This window comes from Blennius ocellaris, assembly GCF_963422515.1.
Source record: "Blennius ocellaris genome assembly, chromosome: 20".
In the NCBI taxonomy this organism is placed as follows: domain Eukaryota; kingdom Metazoa; phylum Chordata; class Actinopteri; order Blenniiformes; family Blenniidae; genus Blennius; species Blennius ocellaris.
In genome coordinates, this window is record NC_137669.1 from 3603829 (window position 1) to 3625138 (window position 21310).

Below are 21310 nucleotides of genomic sequence, written 5' to 3' on the forward strand. Positions count from 1 at the left end.
TGAAGCTTCATGAACCACTTTCTATATGTTTTGAAGCCACTAGATGGCACTGTCTGTTCAGTAAATGTTTGAAAACACCTTTTATTGACAGTCTTTCAGCCTCTATCTTCAAACCAAGAGTTCCACCTGGTGGAGTCAGAAAATACAGACAGTGGTTCATGAATCTTCACTGAAGCTTCATTTGTCATCACTAGTTGTCAGGGAGTCTTGTGCTGAAGCCGTCGGAATGGGCCAATGAGCAGAGTCACATTTGCCCCGTCTCCACCGCACAAAAAGTGCCGGCCTAGACCAGTTTAAACCGCTCCGGTTCGGTTCGCGTGTCACCACAGGAATGCGGCCTGGACCGCTCCAAAGGTGGCCGCTTTTCCGCTCCCCTTCTGTTGGGGTGCCGGGGACCATGGAACAGGTCTGAGTTTGAGGAGCCGTTTGCTGATTGGTCAGTGATTTACTACACGCCCTCAATATTTTAATGTGTCGGCTGAAGCCTCTGCTGTCAGTGTGGTCAGCTTTGCACTGGTTTTTTTTTTAATTCCTTTTCTTTAGGGCTCAACTTTAGTGTTTGTCATGAAAGAGCGGACTTGAGGCAGGGGGAGACCGGGGCTCGGGACTTTGCATCGCGTTGGAGCTTTCATTTTGCAGCATAGTGCTCGCCGTGGCATGGGAGCCTTGAGCTTTCGGCTCCGGCGCTGATCGCGGTCGGGCAGCTCCGCTTCCCAGAGGCGGTCAGCGGCGCTATATCGCGGGGACGGACCGCGGCAGTGATTAAGAGGAACTCGGCGCCTCCGTGTTCCAGCGCTGTGCTGCCAGACCGCAATCAGCGCCAAAGTGGAGTGGCTGCTCCTGCATTTGAGCAGAAAGCTCCAGACTCCCGTGTCTGTGCCTCAGCCAACCGGGGCGAATGCTCCGGCCACTTGCCCTGCACCTGAGCGCTCGAGTGCGGGGCAAGTGGCCGGAGCGTTCACTCTCTCACAACAAACACGGAAGTTGCGGCTGGAACGCTGCCGCTGCAAAAAATAACAGTTAACTAAACAACAAAGTGGAGGATGTAAACAACACAGGATTCATAAGATCTAGATCTGACGACTTTCTTTTCTGTTGTAATGTCATATCTGCGGAGCTCTTAAGCCCCGCCCACTTTTTAAGCTCCTCTCTGCGGTGTAAACGGGTACCAGAGCCGAGCTCCAGCTTTGCTTTGCCGTACCGCTCCGCTCCGTCCCCACACTTTTGTGCGGTGGAAACGGGGCTATACAGGAGCTCGGTGCAGCAGGGTGGGTTCAGAACTGCACAGAGGAGAGACTGACTTAACACAGGACAAAACAGACTGAGGCGAGACAAGGCAAGGCAGAGTACCGCTAACGGTAGGTAGTTTTACGGTCCGACGCCGAGTCTTCATCTGATGCCAGCTTTATAGGGAGAGAGGTGCATGTTGAGTGAAGCCACACCCTGCCGCAGGTGAGAGCACTCAGGAAATCAGTACTGCACTCCTCCACACCTCACACAGCATGCAGCACACACCCACCTAGGAAAAAGGAAAGGAGGGAGGGGGAAGGGAACAAATGCTGCCACTTGGCAGAGCCAGAAGTGGAGGTCATGACATATACAGTAGAATGAATAAAGCCAGTAAGGAGAGCGAAGGAGAGCTACACAGTCTCTTCAAACACTGATATTTACACAGTGTTTGGGCTAAAAGAGGAAGGATTTCTTTGGTACTAAAGCCGATTCTGATGTACAAATTCACCAGTTCTCCGAAATGTTTTTGCAGGCAGTTTGATGAAGCAGGCATGTGCGCTGGATATTTCAACTGTTTTTTTTTTTTTCAAAGTGCATGATGAGAAAAAAAAAGGATTTGAGTGGCCCGAATACTCTTCCGTAATTTTAAAACCTTTTTATATCTCAATGGTTGATATTTAGTGTCATGAGTGTCTCCCAAGTGGGATTTTGGAGCCGTGTTGTGGCCATTTAAACTTAAAAATATCAATCACAGTCCAGAATACAAACATGATTACAAAAAACAGTTTGTCTTCCTAAAAAGAAATCTGCTACAGGTTGTGATGGAATTTCAAGAAAAATTACATTTGATATTTATTTGCCGAATTTGTCAAAAATATAATATTGGCTCACATCATGTTTAGTTGTACCATTTTTCCATTGTTGTATTGTATTTTGGAAGCAGTGTAGACTAACCTGAATCGAAGAGGAACCCTCCCTCTCGGAGCTGTTTGTGTTCTGGAGTTGTGACGTCACGTCACTGTTGTCCTCCGCTCCAGGGAGACCATGGGACAAAAGGAGATAAAGGACAATCAGGAGAGTCAGGAATTCCCGGGAACCCGGGACCCCCGGGGAGGAAGGGCCACACGGGGATGATGGGCATGTCGGGACCACCAGGAGAAATGGGGGCCCCGGGGCCGCAGGGATCTTCAGGAAACCCCGGACAGCCCGGCCCCAGGGTGAGTTCTGTCTGTGGGGTTAGATTTTGGTTTGCTGGCGGCGGCAGATGGTTCAGGAGGATTGCTTAATAATTCAGCTTCTCGTTAACGTCCGTGTGACTTCAGGGAGAGTCGGTGTCACTGGAGCAGATGAGGCGGCTCATCCAGGAGGAGCTGGCCAAACAATTAGACGGTGAGGATTGAAGATTTGAGTTTTTTCCGCCTTCTTTTTTTGGATCAATGAAGTTTGAAAATAACTTTTGTCCTTGTTTCCAGCCAAAATGGCTTACCTCATGGCTCAGATCCAGCCAGCCCATGTGAAGAGCACCATGGGACGCCCAGGACCCCCGGGCCCGCCCGGTAAGGAAGGAAACTCCGGGCGACCCGGGTCCCCCGGAGAACCCGGGATGCCTGGACAAAATGGAGGCGAGGGACCCAGAGGACCTATGGGCCAGAAGGGTACGGCAAAGATCTAGAGGAGGCGGAACTCTGCACTTTGTTACTTTCCGATATAACAAAAGTTTCTATCCATTCTCAGCTTTATCCAGCTCAATGATATATTTAAAGTTGTCTAAAAAAAATAAAGGAATTTTCGGTGATGAATAGATACAAATATTAAAAATGGAAGTATTAAATATAGGAAATCCCTTATATTGTGTGTATTTTCAAGGAATTAAGCTATTTTTTAATCAAATTTGCATACCTACTGCAGTAATTCAAAATGGCTATTTGAATTTCTTTTCGAGGTCTGTCCTCAAGGTTTTGAGTAATCCTGTTAGTCATCCATTGCTAAAAACCAACCAACCAACCAACGACTCAGTCAGTCAGCCAGCCAACCAACCAACCAGTCAGCCAACTAACAAACGAACTTGTCAGTCAGAGGACCAACCTACCAACCAACTAGTCAGCAAACCAACCAATCAACCTACTAGCCAACCAACCAACTTGTCAGTCAACCAACCAATAAACCTACTAGCCAACCAACCAACCAACCAACCAACTAACCAACCAACCAATGAACTAACCTTTTAGCCAATCAACCAACCAACCAACCAACCAACCAACCAACCAACCAACCAACCAACTAACCAACTTGTCAGTCAACCAAGCAACCAACTAACCAACTTGTTAGCCAACCAACCAACCAAGCAACTAACTTGTTAGCAAACCAACCAACTTATGAGCCCGCAAATCCACCAACCAACCAACGTATGAACCAACCAACCAACCAACCAACCAACCAACCAACTAACCAACTTGTCAGTCAACCAAGCAACCAACTAACCAACTTGTTAGCCAACCAACCAACCAAGCAACTAACTTGTTAGCAAACCAACCAACTTATGAGCCCGCAAATCCACCAACCAACCAACGTATGAACCAACCAACCAACCAACCAACCAACCAACCAACCAACTAACCAACTTGTCAGTCAACCAAGCAACCAACTAACCAACTTGTTAGCCAACCAACCAACCAAGCAACTAACTTGTTAGCAAACCAACCAACTTATGAGCCCGCAAATCCACCAACCAACCAACGTATGAACCCACCAACCAACCAACCAACCAACCAACCAACCAACCAACCAACCAACCAACCAACCAGCCAGCCAAAAGCAATGCCAGTGTTTCCCTGTGCTCCCTGTTCCCTGTTCTTCACCATGCTGGATCTCACAACGCGGCTCCATTCATTTACCTGACGTTCAGTTCATTCCTGCCACTGTGGTGTTGTAGAGATAGTGAGATTATAATATCATCCGCTGCACTCCACCTTGTTAATGGCTGCTGCTGAAGATAGAAACCCCTTTACGATCCTGTTTCACTACTAACTCACCCCCCTACTGACAGGAAGAGGAAATCTGGAAATGAGAGCATTACTGTGGTGAATTCAGCTCGAGGAAAATCACACCAAGACCTTCTTTTTCTTGACTTTCCTCCGGTCTCCAGGATTAATGAGAAAATAATGTGCAGAAATGTGACTGACTGTTCTTGTCTTCTTAGGCGAGAAAGGATCAACGGGTGAAAAGGGAGAACCAGGTGTTGGAGACAGAGGAGAACAAGGCCCTTCTGGTCCTATAGGTAACTACCACTCACTCTGACAGGCTCTTTAGTATTCTATACTGAAAACATTCTATACTAGTATTCTATACTGCAATGTACTAGTCAGTGCGCCTACCAAGAGGAGTCAGGTAATGACCTGAGTGCATATATACGGACTTCACTGTGAACTCGTTTTCAGGTCAGATGAGACAGAAACAGGGACTTTTGACATTACATGAGAGGCAGATCCAAACAACATGACCTTCAACACAACGTGTTCAGCTTGAGGCTTTTTGGAAGCAGCACAAGTCCGTGAGGTCTTGTAAGGCCTGCAAAGGGAGACAGAGCAGTGAATGTTGCAAAACAGAGAAGATCCAATCTATAAGAAAACTATCACACAAGAAGGTTTTATGATAATATATTTACTGTTATTGATCTATTGGCTAAAATCAAAGATGAAAATATATTTTTTTTAATGTCTTTTCATCTCTAATCGGTCTTCTTGCTGCTCCAGGTCCAGCAGGTCTCCCCGGTTACGGTAAAGACGGGAGCCCAGGACAAGCCGGCGCCCAGGGCGAGCCGGGGAACCCCGGCCCCCACGGTCAGCCCGGCCCCCCCGGCCCCACGGGCCAGTGCGACCCCACCCAGTGCGCCTACTACGCCAGCCTGGCGCAGAGACCCCACACCAAAAATGTCAAGGGGACTTAAAGGGACCCAGCGGACCTGGCTGTATTTATGAACTCGGTGGTGTCGGTCTGAATCAAGAACTTCCTCTTTTTTTTCTTTTCGTTTTCATTGTTGGTACCAAAGCTTCGGATGGATGCGCAGCGTGGGACTTTTTTTTTTTACTAAGGGGGCAGCTAAAGAGTTTTTCTCCTCCTCACGTGCATGCTTCCTGTAAATACATAGAGGGAGATTAATGAGGACGCCCCCCCCCCCCCCAACCCCACCCACACTCTCCCCCTGTATCGGGAGGGGGGGGAAATGTGTGTGGGGGGGTGTCCGATAAACGGTATCGTTTCATCAGTAATTATCTCCAAAGTTCAGCCGGGCGATTTCCTGCCATCCTCACATTGTCCTGCAGTCCCTGTCATCACTCGCTCCGTCATCCTCCTGGCAGGGATCCTCACAATCAACAGACTTATCTGTTTTACTGTCAGTGGCAGGAAATGGGGGGAGGGGGGAGGGGGGGTGCTGTGTGGGAGGAGCGTCCAATGCGCTCCTGCAGGAAGTGATGAATCGACCATAATTAGTCCTTTCTCATCTGGGTGAGCTCCAACAGGCTCCACAGTGAACGCTCACCCGTATGTAACGTTCAGCTAATGCTAATGCTAATGCTAATGCGCCAGCCGTGAGTTCACTTTGCACTCAGTTTGTCTTTGGTCCAATCTCAGTCTGTAATTCCCTACATTTTCAGCCTCTGTTGTGTTTCAGTGTTCAATTAGTTTTTCACTTTGGGGGCTGAAAACGACACGCTGGATTCATCGGGGCAGGCCGGGCTGCAGCGAGCTCAGTGGGCTGAAACCCATTTTCTTTTCTCATAATTTCATTTATGCATCAGGCTCTTTAAAAACACTTTTATGGGCTAAGATTAATCAAAAAAAGGTAAACTGGCTAATATTGGTAAAATAGCAAAAATTCTTCAATTTGCTCAGATGTCACAAAAATTGCTAAAACAAATTAAATCAGTGGGCTCAATGACATAAATCGCTAAAACCAACTAAGAAGAGTACAAACTTCTAATGTTGCTTAAATTGCTGAAAGAAAAAGTTTGCTAAAATAGGTAAACTACCTAAAACAGCATAACCCACGTAAATGCAATGTTTATAGCCAAACTATATGAACCGCTTCATGTTCGCTGCTTTTGAATTTCAAAGTCACCTGAGCAATTCTATTTTGTTGAAAGCAATAGAAACGACTCTTTAGGTCTTGAATGTTGCAGAATCCTGGGATAAATGTTTCGCTTGCTAACTGAAGTGGCGACACCTTCGTCAATAAAAACTAAATCAAATCTGTCATTCTTCTTTTTGAGCACATTTTTAAAGGTAATACATAAATAGATGTGGTACTTTTAATGTTTCTGATTTTAGAAGATACCTGAAGAGATATGACTCCATAAATAGATTACAAACCCCAGACTGCAAATGATTAAAACCAGAGTACAATCTGTGCCATGCCGAGCAATTTGCTCATGCTTCACCTAACACATGTTTCCTAAAGTAAAAGAAAGGAAATGTCACTGTTGCATTTGAGCATTTCAAGTTTACTAAATCATCAGCTTCTCTGGTAATTGCAGCTTTTTCTCCATCTCTCCTCAAAATGCTGCTCTTTTCTTGCCATATTCTCTGAACGTTTCGCCTCCTTTTCATTTAGGTTTATTAAGTGGAGGCGGAGGAGTTAAAAAACACATTGCTTTACTTTATTTGCCCAACATGGAAGCTCAAATATTGGAGACCTGTTTTCTTTTATTGATGACCAAAGCCACTGATCTTGTGAAAGACGCTTTGCCTCAGGTCCATCAGGAACTAATTACGCTTCCCAACCTCATGCACACTTGTTCATCTGGAGCCTGTTCAGTGTCTTTTTGTGTTGCATTCATCAAAACATGAACTAACACATTAGCGTTCTCACAAAACAAAAGAAAAAGGTGCAGAATCGTAGAACGAGGGAAGAAATACTTTCCCCTGTCGCTCAGGTTACATGATGGTCGGTCACTCGTGAAGAATGTGAAGTTGTGACTCAGTCTTGAAGATGGCACGAAGTGAAAAATGAGTTTGACGAGTATTTATGGGGTTGCTTTGGATGCAGTCGTTGTTTGATGCTTTAGTGGTTTTTACCAAACGTCTTCAGTCAACTTGGCCAACTGCCTATTTAGCTAACGTGACTTCACTTCTCAATGCCCACAGTCCTTCAGACCTTAATTGTCAGTCTGTCAGATTTCTGTCTGAACTTTGTGGCCTATAATCCAAGTTTACCACAACTGAGTTTCTGCTCCTGGATTATTTACATATCCTGCAGTGAGCATTAGCAATTACACCATTTTACCATCGAACTTGCATAGTTACACAATTTCTATGCATGATATTACCACAGCGTGTGAAATCTCTGAAATTCAGTGACCACCTGCTAGCCTAGAAAGCTAGTTTGCACATTAGCAGTCTTTTCTTGTAGGAATATTTAGTTTTAAGCTACGATATAATACATCCTTCCTTCAAAGTAGCTTCACGCCTGGAGAAATCCAAATTCCCAATGTCCTCAGAACCGCAATCGGCCTTTTCTGTGTACATGTTACATCTGTTAGCTGCGCCTATATTTGCTGTCGATGTTACCATTTGGTTGTGTAAATGCTTGTTATAGTTACGCCAGCAGACTCTGCATCACAGGGTGGGAGGGAGTGTTACATTTCACACACAGGCCAGATTTTAGTTATTTTTAAGTTATATCGCTAAATTATTCAAGATTTGAACAAGCGTGTTTGAATGCATCTATTAGAATTTATTAACCCTTTACCCATGTTTTCCTGATAAATTGGTGCTAAATATTCAAAAATAGTAGCATATTGTAAGTATTGGAAAGACACCTGTACTGTATTGTATAATAAAGACTGGAACCAATTCATTTTATAAAAATGGCTTTTGCTTTGTTTTTGATGACCGTGGTTGTCCGAGACAAATTGAACCAGCATTTAAAAGACAAAGTGTATTTTAAGAGACGCAGCTTCGCTCAATCATGCATCTGAAGCCTTCTCTCGCCTGCCATTCCTCAGGTTTAATGTCTGGAAGCACGCCGTGGAAATGGAGTGCCAGCCTTTGGCTGAATCAGATTTTACGAAGCTTGGAGCGCACGTCTTAAAATCCATTGTCTGCAAGCCGTGATAAGATCTATTAAATCAAAGGGACGTCTGTGGGATGGCCGCTCGGTTAGCTCCTTGCCAGTCGCTCCCTCAAAGGTCATGTTTGATCTGAGAAGGTGTTTGTTCTGAGCGGACAGAGGTGGGCTGTTGACTCTCCCCATTCGTAACCAGGCAACTGTGAAATGCCCTCCTCCGGCTGCATTATATCCATAACAACCCTCATGCAGGCATGTTAATGGTCCTTTATGAAAATATGTGTCTCCTCGTAGGTTCCCCAATCGCAGAACTAACCACACTTCTGTTGTCAAACGCTGAGCTGCACGATGTTTCAGGTCCAGCTTAATAAATCTGCTCATTTTTCTTTTTCTTTTTTTCTTTTTCACATTTTTACTTAAATGCAGTCATAATAAAAAAAGTAACAATAACAACAAAGAGGCCGTCCACACAATAATGCCAGTTCACATAAACAAGCTGTTTTTGGCCGATCATCTATACGAGGCAGCGTTTTAAAGTGTGAAAACAGGTTTTTTTAAACACGGGTCCCAGAGTGGGGAAATTCTAAAACCCCGGCATGTGTCATCCACGCATGTGTCATCCCCCCCCCCACCATGGTCCACAATGTCACCTAATAACAACAATCAAGCACCAGCGGACCTGCAGAAGCTACTGACGCTAGCAGCAGGGGGAGCCGGGACCATAGACCTACAGAACTAGAGCTATATAGAATTTTAGAGCAAGAGTCTAGTTCTTATTTTCTATGTGCTCCATCTCTTCTTTTGCATTTTTTGGTGTTTGGTGAGTCACAGCACCCCTAAAGGCCTGACATGTGTACTACATGCCCTGAAGCCTGGTGTTGAGACGTGATCAAAGTGAGGTGTGGACGCTCTTCCTCCAGAGTGTCATGACACCTGGGACATATTCTCCTGGGACTTGGTAGTTTTTTTTATACCACATTGTTCTCTGCACACCTTACCAAAATAAGCAACAGCACCGACTCGTGGCTCAACATGACAACTACATTGCGTTCAGCGTTTCTGCCACTTATCATAAAAGGAACATGTTTTTCAAAACGTTGTAAAAATGCTAAACTTTTCTGAAAACCACAATACAAAATGTCTTTTTCACCTGAAATGTTGTTGTCTTAACAGTTTCTTAGACTTATCACACATGAACTAAAATATTTCAAGGATTTTTTTATTCAGTTCTGTACAATTTTTAGATTTAGTCATGAAAATCTAAAACACAGTATTTTGTCCTGTTTCTTAGGTTGTAGCTATTATCATCACAATCAAATAAAATATTAAAAAAAAGATTGAAATGTTTCAGCTTTTTCAAGAGGGAAATAACTGTCCAAACACTTAATTCTATAATAAATGTTCTCATTTGGTCAGGTAACTATTTTCCTCAGGTAAGGGTCTTAATATTTAGATATCATGGTGGTTGAAGTTATAATAATCTGCATTACGTCAATGATCACGCCATAAAAGTAAAGTTGTCTTTGTGTGTGTGTGGAGATTCCCTCGTCATGAGACAACAATTCCAAAACATACAAACTTTATTACAACAATCAAGATTCTTAAAATGACAAAGTCAAGGAAACAAAATGATGATCCTAAAATAAAGAGCACAACGTGTGTCATCAAGTTGCATGTTTTGAGAATTCAGTGGACAGAGTGGTTGGTTACTTGGTTCAACTGGATTTAAGATCTATCTTGAGTGGAAGCATGAGAGGGATGAAGGACTGAATGCAGTTCTAATGACGAACAGTATATTGGTATCGGACAGCTCGTGGACCTGTTGGCCCGTCGTCAGCCAGAGGGCGCCGCGTCAGCAACGATGATTTAGCTCTCTTTAAAGATCACGTACAAGATAACGCGTCTTTTCAGTTCTCTACAAAGGCGCCTCGTCTCCGTTTTCCCATTTCATCAGACAGTGGATCCAATGGAAGCCCCCGAAGATCACCAAAGCTGGGCTCGTGGGACAAAATAACCCTTGGAAGCTGGTCACTGGCAGGGTGAGGTCTGGACTGTGTCAAAAGGATGGACCCTCTCATTTGTGTTTGTAGCTGGGAGACTTCTTTCCACTGACCATGTAGAGAGGAGGGAATCTGCCTATACATGTTGACGGGTCACAAAGGCCGGGTGGTCCCGAGGGCCCCCTCGGTCCGGCTGCTCCCGGAGCGCCGGGGCTTCCTGGATCACCTCGTTCTCCAGCTTTGCCATCCTTGCCAATGCCAGGAGCGCCGTCGGCACCTGAGGAGCATTTATAAAAGCTTACTATGGGTGGTGCAAGATTTGTGTCTTTGACTCAAGTTGTGTTTACTGCATGCAGTTGACAGGGAAAATGGCTTTGCACATTAAGGATATAATGAAGAGGAAGAGGGTTGATGGGAACAATGGGGATAATCAAACATTGGTGAAGAAGAGTAGAATTAGAAGAGGAGTACAACTTCTGTCGTGGCAAAGCCCAATATCCAATGCCTCTGGTTCGACTGGTGATGAATTTGCTTACCTTGAACCTAAGTATCTCCAGGTTCAGAGGACCTTCTCACCTATGGAATTGCCTTCTTGCTCCACCTCCTTACGCACTTCACTGCCACTTTATCAAGTAATTGACTACTATCTACCACATATATATGTACCTAAGTATTTCTAAATAAAGCACTCTGGAATAAATATCATTGATCGCAGTTATTGTGTAGATACCTACCTCAGTAGCTACCAACCAATTTATCAACAATGTGCAGTACCACATTTCCTTACTACCTTCCTACCGACCTGTGAACTTCTTCACATCACTTGTTACCACTTTACCCGGTTACTACCCTGGTTACTTACCTACCTCCGTACCTACCTATAAAAAGGAAAGTACCTAGCTACCTCGCTAAGGTAAGGTACCTGCCTACCTACTGACTGAACTAATCTACAGAAATTCCATTCCTTTCTACAGACATACCTTCACCCCAACCAACCTCCTCGCCAACTTAATACCTACCTGCCTACTTAATGCAAAGTACCTACCCACCTACTTACCTGCATCCCTAAAGGAACCAACCTACCTAATGTAAATTACCTCCCTACATAGCCCCATCCATCCATCTTCCTTTATGGGTAATGGTCGTGTTGAAAGAGGAGTAAAATATCACAGACGCATGCTCAGACATCTTCAAGAGCGTTAACAACTACATGTTGTGCTCTAATTATGACAAGACTGCAGCCTTACCTGGTGCACCTGGCGCTCCTGGGCTGCCTTTAATCCCCACGCCGTCCTCTCCCGTGTCCCCCTTGTCTCCCTTCTCCCCGGCTTCACCTGCAGAGCAGCAGATTAATGTAGAGATCAAATGGAGAGGCACAGTGTGGCACAGTGTGTTCTCACAGTTTTGGGTGTGTAATTGGAAGATTTAATGACTTCACAGTGACTCGGCTCTGTTTAGTGAATCATTGATTGTTTAATATTATGCATGGGTGAGTCTCTCCCTTCCACACTGTGCTCTGTTTTAGCTTTTGTTTGCTGTGGAAGTATGAAGACAGTGGCTGGCTGCTTCGGCTGACAGCGTTGTTTTCTCTACAGGCCTCATTTAATATCTTTTCAGTGCAGTCGCTGTGAGTTGCGTCTGGAAGCTCCACAGAACAATAAAGGAAAAGCCTGGATGCTGTCACGCTATCACAGCGCGGTGCTGCTGAAGCTCACACAGGAAGGCGGAGTGAATCAAAATGTGTTCTGGAGTCAGCTGGAATTGACGGCTCTGGTTATCTGAGCTAAGCTGCACTGACCTTTTTTACCCGGTGCACCCGGAAGTCCAAAGAAGCCCGGGTGGCCTTTGGCACCGGCCGGCCCCGGAGGTCCAGCTGCTCCCGCTGCTCCAGCGTCTCCTGGGGCTCCAGGAGGCCCCACCGGCCCAGGGGTACCAGGGGCACCGATGGCTGCAGGCTTCTTCAAAAGCGCTTTCATAAACTCTGTTAATTGCTCTGGATAGTCAAACAACAAAAAGACAAGTCAGATGAATGTGATGCTTTCTGGTCTACTCAAAGAAGAGTGTTGTGTTCATGTCAGAATGAAGAAACTGCACCTTCAACGACGGCCGAGCACATCTCCCGAAGTTTTTCGTCCGTCACTTTTGGGCCCTGTGAATTCAAAAAGATTAATATTACAGAGTCACTACTATTTGATGCTGCAGGGACTTGAACACTATCAGATTTTCCTGAAAGACAAATGAAAATACAAACTAATCTGGAAACTTGAAAGCCTGGAACCTAAAATCACACAGCACTATTCCTCTATCTGTCAGTGAAGTAACAATATTTAAGGTCAGTTCAGACCTCAGAACTGGTAAGGGACTCAATAAATACTATAATGTGAAGAAAAAAGAAATGAAATGCTCTAAAACTTGCAGTGTGTGGTTCCCTATAGAAAACTGCCGACTATTGCTATTGAGTACAAAGAACTGATCTATACCGTCCTAACAAGAGAAATATTCATATTCTGTTGTGTTGACCAATGACACACCCGCACTAAAGTTGAACAACATAATTCTTGGATGGTAATCACATAAATAAAAAAATTTCAATCAAACTCTTTGCTGTGGAAAAGAGACTCTTTAGGTCCATCAACTGGACACCATCTGACCCAAGAGCTCAACCAGTTTATCGACAAACATCACAAAAGGTTCTAATAGAAAGATTACCAACTTTTTGAATCTGAGACTTTTTTTCAAGGGTGTCAAGAAACATAAAGAACTTTTTTGGTACAAACTTGTTCAGTATGAATCAAAGTACAATTCCAGATTGTGCAACCTTGACAGTTTTTTTTTATTACAGATCATTCCATCAGGTATGTATTTTTGTTTTATTAAAGCTATCTGGTTTGGATTGGTTTGAGTAACCCATTGTAAACCTCTGGCATGAGAAAACTGGCATCTCTTCTTACAGGTACACCTCTTGGGCCTGGTGGTCCAGGAATTCCCGTTTCGCCCTCCAGTCCCCGTGCTCCCATTGGCCCAGCTAAACCCTCGTGTCCCGGCTGTCCCGGTCTGCCATCAATGCCCGCATCTCCTCTTTTGCCTTTGTCTCCTTTCTGATTGAAGAAACACAAATCGAAGAAATACACTGCCTGTAAGCTTGCAGTTACAAATGGTAACAATAATCTTTCAGCCTGGAGATGATTACCGGTCCTTGAATTCCAGAAACACCGGGTGGGCCCTAAAACACACAGACATCAGTCAGATTGGTCTTTTGAAACCACTAACAGATAAAGGTGTTTAGCTGCATTCACTGAAGTGTGTTTAAAACCTGATCTCCCTTGACTCCTGGATCTCCCGATGCACCTGTGTCCCCCTGTTGGACAAAAAAAGACCAAAATGGAGGGTGAGTCTATCAGAGTACCTGTGAAAGTTCATTATCAAATTGACTTTGAATGATTCAAGTTCTTACTTGACTTCCTTTTTGTCCCTCTGGTCCAATAGGTCCCTACACAACAAACACACAACAAACACACAACACATCAAAACCTTCATCATAGTGGAAAACTCAAATGAAAACCAGTAGAACTCCAGGTTTGTCTCACCTGATCGCCTTTGTGCCCAGTATGTCCCTTAAGTCCTTTAAGACCCATAACACCTTTATCGCCTTTGTCACCCTGGAAACACATTGATTATATTCTTCACACCTGAGATGAGACATGGCTGACGCTAACAAACAAGACTCCTTTGTTGGACCAACTGAATCCACTTCTTTTACCCTTTTACAGGTCAAATTAGCATTTTGTAAGCAGACGTTCTCTCAGGTGCTTGAAACCAAACACCGTCTAAGAATGACTTGTGTCTACTGTCTGGAACATAAAGCTTTTATGAAGCCTGAAGTCAAACCAGGACGTTAAGATTTCTCTCCACAGTTCTGCTCCACAGAACAAAAGGAGAATATTCATGAAGAAACAAAGGATTCATTCAATTCAACTTTGGACAAACAGTCAAAAAGTCTCGCCTGGAGTCCTTGTGGCCCTTCAGGTCCCACTGGGCCTTGTTTTCCTGTTTCTCCCTGTGAAATTGAAATTGTGTTCGACTTATCAGTAACTTTTCAACCGCTTTTTTTTTTTTTTTTTAAGAAAAATGTGAAGTCATGGTTGAAGTACGAACTCACAGTCGCTCCCTTATTTCCTTGTTTTCCATCTTCTCCATCTTTTCCAGGCTCGCCCTACATGGAAACGAACAAGTCTGGCTGGGAATACGACTAGAAAAGTATCCTTCACAGCAAAAGGCAAATTAATGAGTATAAATAGATTGTGCAAGGTGGGGTTGTGGAGGGGGTCTCACGGTTTTTCCAGGAAGTCCCACGGGTCCGACGGGTCCCTCAGCGCCAGTTTCACCCTATATCCTCGGCAGAAATGGCACAGAGTTACTCTGAATCCCCTCTCCACAGTTCTGTCGGAGGAATCTGCTGCAATAACATTTCAGAATATGCTGAGAGGACATGGCTCATTAGGCAGGAGACTCTTCCAATTACCTTATCACCGGGGGGTCCTGCTACTCCCTGCTTGCCTGGAAGGCCCTAGGAGCAATAACATACAAAATGAAAATAAATCAAGAAGGTGACTTTGCTTTATGTCCTGCTCTGTGCAAAGGAGAAGGATTTGTATTTCCAGTAAGAAGCTCCAAACGTGCACCAACTGGTCATCATATAGTGACGAATGCTTCACGCCATGTTCGTCCTACAGTGGACAATAATGTCCACTCTGCTTGACGTTTCTAGTGGAAATGAACTGTTTTGGTTTCAAAACAGTTTTGACACCAAAAAAGTGACAAAAGTTTCCTGTTTTCACTTGAAAACGTTGACATGTAAACGGGCTCTTGGTCTCCTTGTTTGAACAACTTATAGAGTCAAAAGCTTGAAGTTCTGGCAGCAGGAACCCCTGAGGAGGTAAAGTCGGTCTGCGGGGACGGGGAGATAGACCATATCTGTCAAATCAATAACTACATTAATGCTGGCACCAACAGATTCCCATCAGAGGACTGATGATTATCCACATAATGTCAAAGAAAATGAGACCCATTACTTTGTTGTCCAGTTCTATTTGTAAGAAACTTCAGCAGAGGACAACAATCTGTTTAGATCTTTCTTTCTTTTTTTTTAGCAATCTATCCCACAGTAGCTGGCTTCTCACTAATGATCTAATGCTGGTTCACTGCACCTCCTTCTTCTGGCTTCTTACAGCATCACTGCAGAAATGTACTTTCTCATCGAGGCTTTTAACTGTGACTAACTGACTCTCAGGCCGGCGCTTCAGTCACCCACAATCTTCTGTTTTCCACTCATCATCTTCCTGATTAAAACCTATAAATTCTTCTGACAAACACATGGATTGATGTGTTCATTCAGAAAAACTGCAATATAAGCAGTTAAAGTGGCTTTAATACGAGGAATGACAGCCTATCTCACACTTAAATACAAACACATATCAAAATACTCTCTTTCTTCCAATGCCTCGGCTCGAAGTGAAATTTTCTTGGCAATTCAAGCCACATTTGTGTCTTCTAGCTTAGTAAATTAACATTCCCCTGGTTCACCCTGGTTGTTTGACTGTACTGCAGTTTCATTACTTCTTCCAGTGAAACCCAAGGCTTTTATTAGTGTAAACATGCAGTTCGACTTACAGGAATACCCACAATCCCCCGGACACCGGCAGCTCCAGGAGTACCTGATTCACCCTGTTGATGATGAGCACAGTTTATATCAACAAGCATAAACCAATAAGATTATACAGACGTAAAGTGGAGATACGTTTTAATAACCTTTGATGAACTGTAGATTAAAAATAATATCAAACAACTGAAACAGTGGGGCCAGAATTTTTTGGGAACGTTCGCGTGCATAAGCTACTCTGGTAATGAGAATAAACAATTAAATAAAGAAATACTGAGTCATAGGATGAAGAAGGTAAATTATGCATCAATGTCACTTGAGCCATTTGTATCAATTGAATTGATACATTTTATTTCTGTCAATTTAATGAACATATGCTTGTTGATTAAAATGAGATATGTATAATTAAGTGTTTGATTTTATTCTGGGCCGCAGATGATGAGAATAGGTGGCGCTTTAGGACCATCAGTCGCCAGTCTGGTTTTGACTCTGGTGGTCGTTTCTTCTAAAAGGCAGAATTAACGAACTATCGGATTTTATGAATCACAAGTTTAGAAAACTCGGACACTGTCGCTCTAAAGGTAGAAGGTCACACAGGTTCTAATGAGGTAATAACTTGTCCTGCCTGTAATTGAACCAAACCTTCAATCAGAACAAAAGTCAGGTTATGTTTTCACTGGCATGAAGCCAGTTTGGATGAACATTGCCCACAATTTTTATAATAGGAGTTTTTAACTTTGGGAAATTTTCAAAAATTAGCAGCTGATGCTGCAATCGAGAACCAAAATGGAATCATTAGTAAAACATGCCTTTCTTTAAGTTTTGCTCATCAGTGTCATTCATGTTATTGTTTATTTTTCGATTCATATAAAAATCCACTTCAGAAGTCAAGAGATGACTTTTAGAATCACTCTTCAAAGTTTATTCTATCAATGATCCGCATATTATTTCATCTTAATCCTTTACAGTTGTAGACTAATTTATGCCAGTTTCTTGTAGAACCATTCAGCCAACGTAGCTTTGAAACTACAAGTGAGTATTAATGTGCATGTTGTTTGTTAGCAGATGTTAGATTATTTATTTCACCGTATGTAATTAGAATAAAAAAATGTATTGTGTGGACGTTACAGGTCACCTTGGCGCCATCAATACCAGGAAGTCCATCCAAACCATCTGAGCCGGGTTCTCCCTGAAAACACACAATGAACCTTCGTTTTAACCAGGTGAGTCCAAATGATCGTTTGAAAGGAAGGCCAGGCCAAGACAGCAGCAGCAAACATGCTTGTAAAAGGAACCAACAATTGAAAAAAAAAGAAAGATGAAATAAAAAGAAAAAAGAAAAATATTGAGGGAAAAATGTTTGAGTAGAAAACACAGACCGGAAAATATAAATGGAGAAAAACAAAAAAGAAAAATCTGAACCAAGCAAACTGAATAATACATTAGTGAATAAACTAAAAATATATATTAAAAATATTCATGCAAAATAAAGGAGAAAAAAAAATCCACCCCGAAAACCATGTGCCAGAAAAACAAAATATCCTAGAACAATGAGAATACTCACAACTTCTCCTCTCTCCCCTTGAGGACCTTTTTCTCCTTGAGGTCCCACACCTCCCTGATCCACAACAAGGAAATCTCAGGAGTTCAAAACTTTTTTCTTTTAATATATACTTTGTTTGAGTTTTTTCCTGAGCTGAAACGTTCCACCTACATCATCACCCTTCGGTCCTGGTAAACCCTGGCGGCCTCGGATTCCCTCCACGCCCTGAGAGAAGACGTTCAGTTAGTTGCATCAGGTCACGTGTCAAAAGCCACTGTAAGTAGTAATCAAACTACTCACAGGAGCTCCGGGTGGGCCCGTGGGTCCGGGGACGCCGTTGAAACCAGGAGGACCCTGTGGACACGACACAAGTCAGTAATTATATAATGTCACAGTCCTGCAGAGATCAACGCAGTGAACACATACTCGATCTCCCTTCTCTCCAGTGCTGCCAGGGAAGCCAATAGGCCCTCTTTGTCCCTAAAAGGACAAAAACAAACAAACAAACAAGAACCAACAACAGACATTGTGAAGACACAGTCTTTAAAACTACACCCTCAGAGCTCATTCAGTTTTCTCACATCATCTCCCATGCGACCCGGTGGCCCCTCAGGGCCCGGCTCTCCAGCGTCTCCCTGTGAACATAGCGAGGATTATTGCATTGTGACAACGTGAGCAAATCAAGTTGTGGGATTAACAGGATGCATTCAAATTGTTCACGTGCATTCGGCCCCAGCATACTGGAACTGCAGTTTGTTTAAGTGTTGACGCACCTTCTCCCCATCGACTCCGTCTTTTCCAGGCTCACCTGCCACACCTTTGTGTCCCTGGAGGGAAAATGTTAACTGTATTAAGTTGAAACAAAAAACACAGCATACGCTAACGAGAGACTTCCTTTTAGATATTTCTACTCCTGATAACTACTGTAAGCACGCAAAATGTAAAGAACTCACATCCAGAATACCCAGAAAACCAAAACTTTACAAAACAATGCAGATCGGGTGTAAACAATCCCCCCCAGAACGCTGCCACCTTATGATCACAACGTGCAGAAACACAGTAGTCGTCTGCATAAAGTGCAGCACCGACGTCCAGCAGGATTTCCAGATACCGTCTCAAGAATTATTCTAATTTCCTTCAAGAACATAGGATGTCAGGTGTTTGTCTCAGATTGTGCAAAACACTAGAAGGAGTATGAGCCAATTGGTTATTTGTCAAATGTATCATTAAAAGATGTTTTTGGTGTTTTACCACCTCTAAGGTCTTTCATTGAATCTCTTCTGTGGCTCTCTGTTTTCCTACAGCTTTCACTTTGGGGTAGATCACTTATCATATTGTGTTCCCTTTATTTTAATCCAATTAAATTTAGACGTATTTGCTGTTTGATTACTTTGTGGTAAAACTTTGTGATAACCGTTTCTGTGCTCCATCAAAACAAACTCAAACAAACAAAGAAATGATTCCATTTCCAAAGTCCGCATTTGAATCATCCTGATCACCTGCAAAGTATCTGCAACTGAAAATCTACTGGTAGCTTGTTTTATGCAAGTTCTTGACACCTGTTGTGGTTTAACACAAACATCAATCCATTAATTAATTGAATGAACTTGAAAATTGTCATTCATAAAACTTGATTTAGCCCACATGTTGTGTTTCACACGAACTGAATGACTGAATGAGTGATCAAGTGAATGGACTGACGGACTGACCAACCGACTACCGGTAATTAACAGGTTGCATAAACATTTTGGAGTAACTGTTTAAAAAATTTTTTTCAGAAATGCATATAACAAATTGTACGTATATTGATAAGTAAGTTTGAAGTTTGAAGGTTTGATGAAAAATGCATCTGCGACGCCAAATATTGTCCACCAATACTCTTTAATTTCCAACAGAAACCAGATCAGTCCTGTTTGTCCATCCTCTCAGGATCCCTGCAGAGCGGCCCCTCCACCACCTCCACCTCCTCCACCTCCACACACATCTTCTTCCTCACATATTGTAGCGTCATTCTTGCCTGTAAAGACTAAACCGTAAAGCCTAGTTTGCTGCTGCTTTATGTTCAAAACTGGCTGAACAAGACTCACCTTCATCCCTGGAAGCCCGGCCAAGCCCTGGGGTCCAGCGGGGCAGGCGGCCGGACACTGTGAACACACACACACACACACACACACACACACACACACACACACACACACACACACACACACACACACACACACACACACACGCACAGAGTTAATAGACCCCTGTGATTCAGTCGGATCCTAAATGCACCGTCACCACTCCAATCTGCTCATGCATCCAGAAAAACCATTTGGCAGCGTTTGAGACCATAAAACACTCACAGCTTCCCCACTTCCCTCGCTGCTGGCACCAGCCGGTCCCTAAAACACAGCAGAGCGACATCTAAAACCATCCCGAGGGGCTTTAGATGTTCACATGAATCCACCGCAGAGACGTTTGAAAGTGTGAAAAGGGACTGAAACGTTAATGCAAAGAGGAGAAACGTGCAAGAGTTCACACGAAGAGGATTCATTCTCATGAAGCGGATGAAGATGCACCTGTAGAGCCTGTGGTTGACATGCAGCAGGTGGTTCGGTCAGTGTGGCTGGCGATATGGAAATAATCCATGAGGAAACCTTCAGTCATTTCTAAATATGTGTTTAATTTAAAATATGTATGTTGAAACTAGAAGCCAAATCTATTAAAACGCTTGTTTCCCGAAACTTGGCGACAGTGATGGTTTTAACATTTTATATACTGTGATATGTCATTAAAAGAAGAGTGAACAGGTTCAACTCAGTGAACTGGGTGAGTTTGACATACGTTAATATGTGTTGAATATATTGTAACACATTATCAGTAACAATCAAAAATTGGTGTGACACATTCAATCAATAGTTTCTGAAACAACTAATAATATTTATGATCACTTTTTATTCCCAAATTCACATTTTTTTTTTGTTTTTTAAGATTTGAAGAGTCAAGTCTGAATCATTATCTAATTGAATTCCCTGTGATGAAATGTATTTCCAAACAAACAAAAACTTTTGAGATGAATAATGAATGAAATGCAGAAATGTGTGCAGGCATCCAGCAAGAAACCATAGAAAAGTGCAAGAAACCATAGATTAGTACATGCAAAGGGAAGTTCTTGTGCCCGTGTTCACAAAGCATCCTGAGGCTCAAGGAAGCTCGTAGTGACGTCACTCTTAAAAAAAAAAAATCTTAGGATTCTTCCACTTTTAAGATTTTTCTTAGAAATTTCTCTTCCTAAGATAAAAGTAATTCACAAAGCATCTTAAACCGTAAGAGAGGAAAACCACTAAAAGGAGTGAGGAGGACTTTTAAGAAGCCTAAAAGTTTCTTAAACAGACAAGATGATGGAAAGACAAAGAGAAAGGAAAGATGTTCTCTTTAGTGACGCTACCGGCTCGGTACAGGAATAATGTTTGTTGTGGACGTCATCAGGGATTGAAGGCACTGCTCTTCTGTCCAGTTAATCTTTCTTGTCCTCTTTTTTTGGTTTCCATTCCATTTGTTATTTTCATCATTCTGCCAAATCAAATCTCTTTTTAAAGGAGCTCCACCAATCACAGGAGCTGGTGACCGCTGTGTCTGCACCCACCGTTAATATCAAATATATTAAATGGTCAAAATAACCAGCGTGGACAGAAACGATAACAATAATCAAATCAATATAATAAATGTGAACACTGTAAGTTTAATCATTTTTAAGATTTATACAAATTAATAAATTTTTCTGAGTTTTGTCCTCATTGACATAAAATAATGTTCACGATGAAACA

General features: G+C 43.0%; 2 protein-coding genes across 3 annotated transcripts in view; one reads left to right on the plus strand and one right to left on the minus strand.

The window, feature by feature from the left end:
- Nucleotides 1–8483, plus strand: part of col22a1 (collagen, type XXII, alpha 1) — a 79710-nt gene extending 71227 nt beyond the window's left edge. For both annotated transcript variants that reach the window (XM_080515757.1, XM_080515758.1), the window contains 5 exons: nt 2268–2447; nt 2553–2619; nt 2703–2885; nt 4430–4507; nt 4983–8483. In XM_080515757.1, the coding sequence (XP_080371883.1) occupies nt 2268–2447; nt 2553–2619; nt 2703–2885; nt 4430–4507; nt 4983–5176 (702 nt within the window). In that variant the 3' untranslated portion in view covers nt 5177–8483. The remainder of the gene's footprint in view (nt 1–2267; nt 2448–2552; nt 2620–2702; nt 2886–4429; nt 4508–4982) is intronic.
- A 1167-nt stretch (nt 8484–9650) lies between these two features.
- Nucleotides 9651–21310, minus strand: part of col9a1c (collagen, type IX, alpha 1c) — a 35725-nt gene continuing 24065 nt past the window's right edge. Inside the window, exons 15-37 of the mRNA XM_080515765.1 lie at nt 19847–19885; nt 19586–19642; nt 18272–18325; nt 18080–18133; nt 17925–17978; nt 17799–17852; nt 17670–17723; nt 17520–17573; nt 17091–17144; nt 15967–16020; nt 14819–14863; nt 14629–14682; nt 14456–14509; nt 14300–14353; nt 13884–13955; nt 13751–13786; nt 13610–13654; nt 13487–13519; nt 13248–13394; nt 12391–12445; nt 12095–12289; nt 11544–11630; nt 9651–10573 (exon numbers count right to left, since the gene is read on the minus strand). Coding sequence (XP_080371891.1) covers nt 10371–10573; nt 11544–11630; nt 12095–12289; nt 12391–12445; nt 13248–13394; nt 13487–13519; nt 13610–13654; nt 13751–13786; nt 13884–13955; nt 14300–14353; nt 14456–14509; nt 14629–14682; nt 14819–14863; nt 15967–16020; nt 17091–17144; nt 17520–17573; nt 17670–17723; nt 17799–17852; nt 17925–17978; nt 18080–18133; nt 18272–18325; nt 19586–19642; nt 19847–19885 — 1608 coding nt within the window. The 3' untranslated portion in view covers nt 9651–10370. The remainder of the gene's footprint in view (nt 10574–11543; nt 11631–12094; nt 12290–12390; nt 12446–13247; nt 13395–13486; nt 13520–13609; nt 13655–13750; nt 13787–13883; nt 13956–14299; nt 14354–14455; nt 14510–14628; nt 14683–14818; nt 14864–15966; nt 16021–17090; nt 17145–17519; nt 17574–17669; nt 17724–17798; nt 17853–17924; nt 17979–18079; nt 18134–18271; nt 18326–19585; nt 19643–19846; nt 19886–21310) is intronic.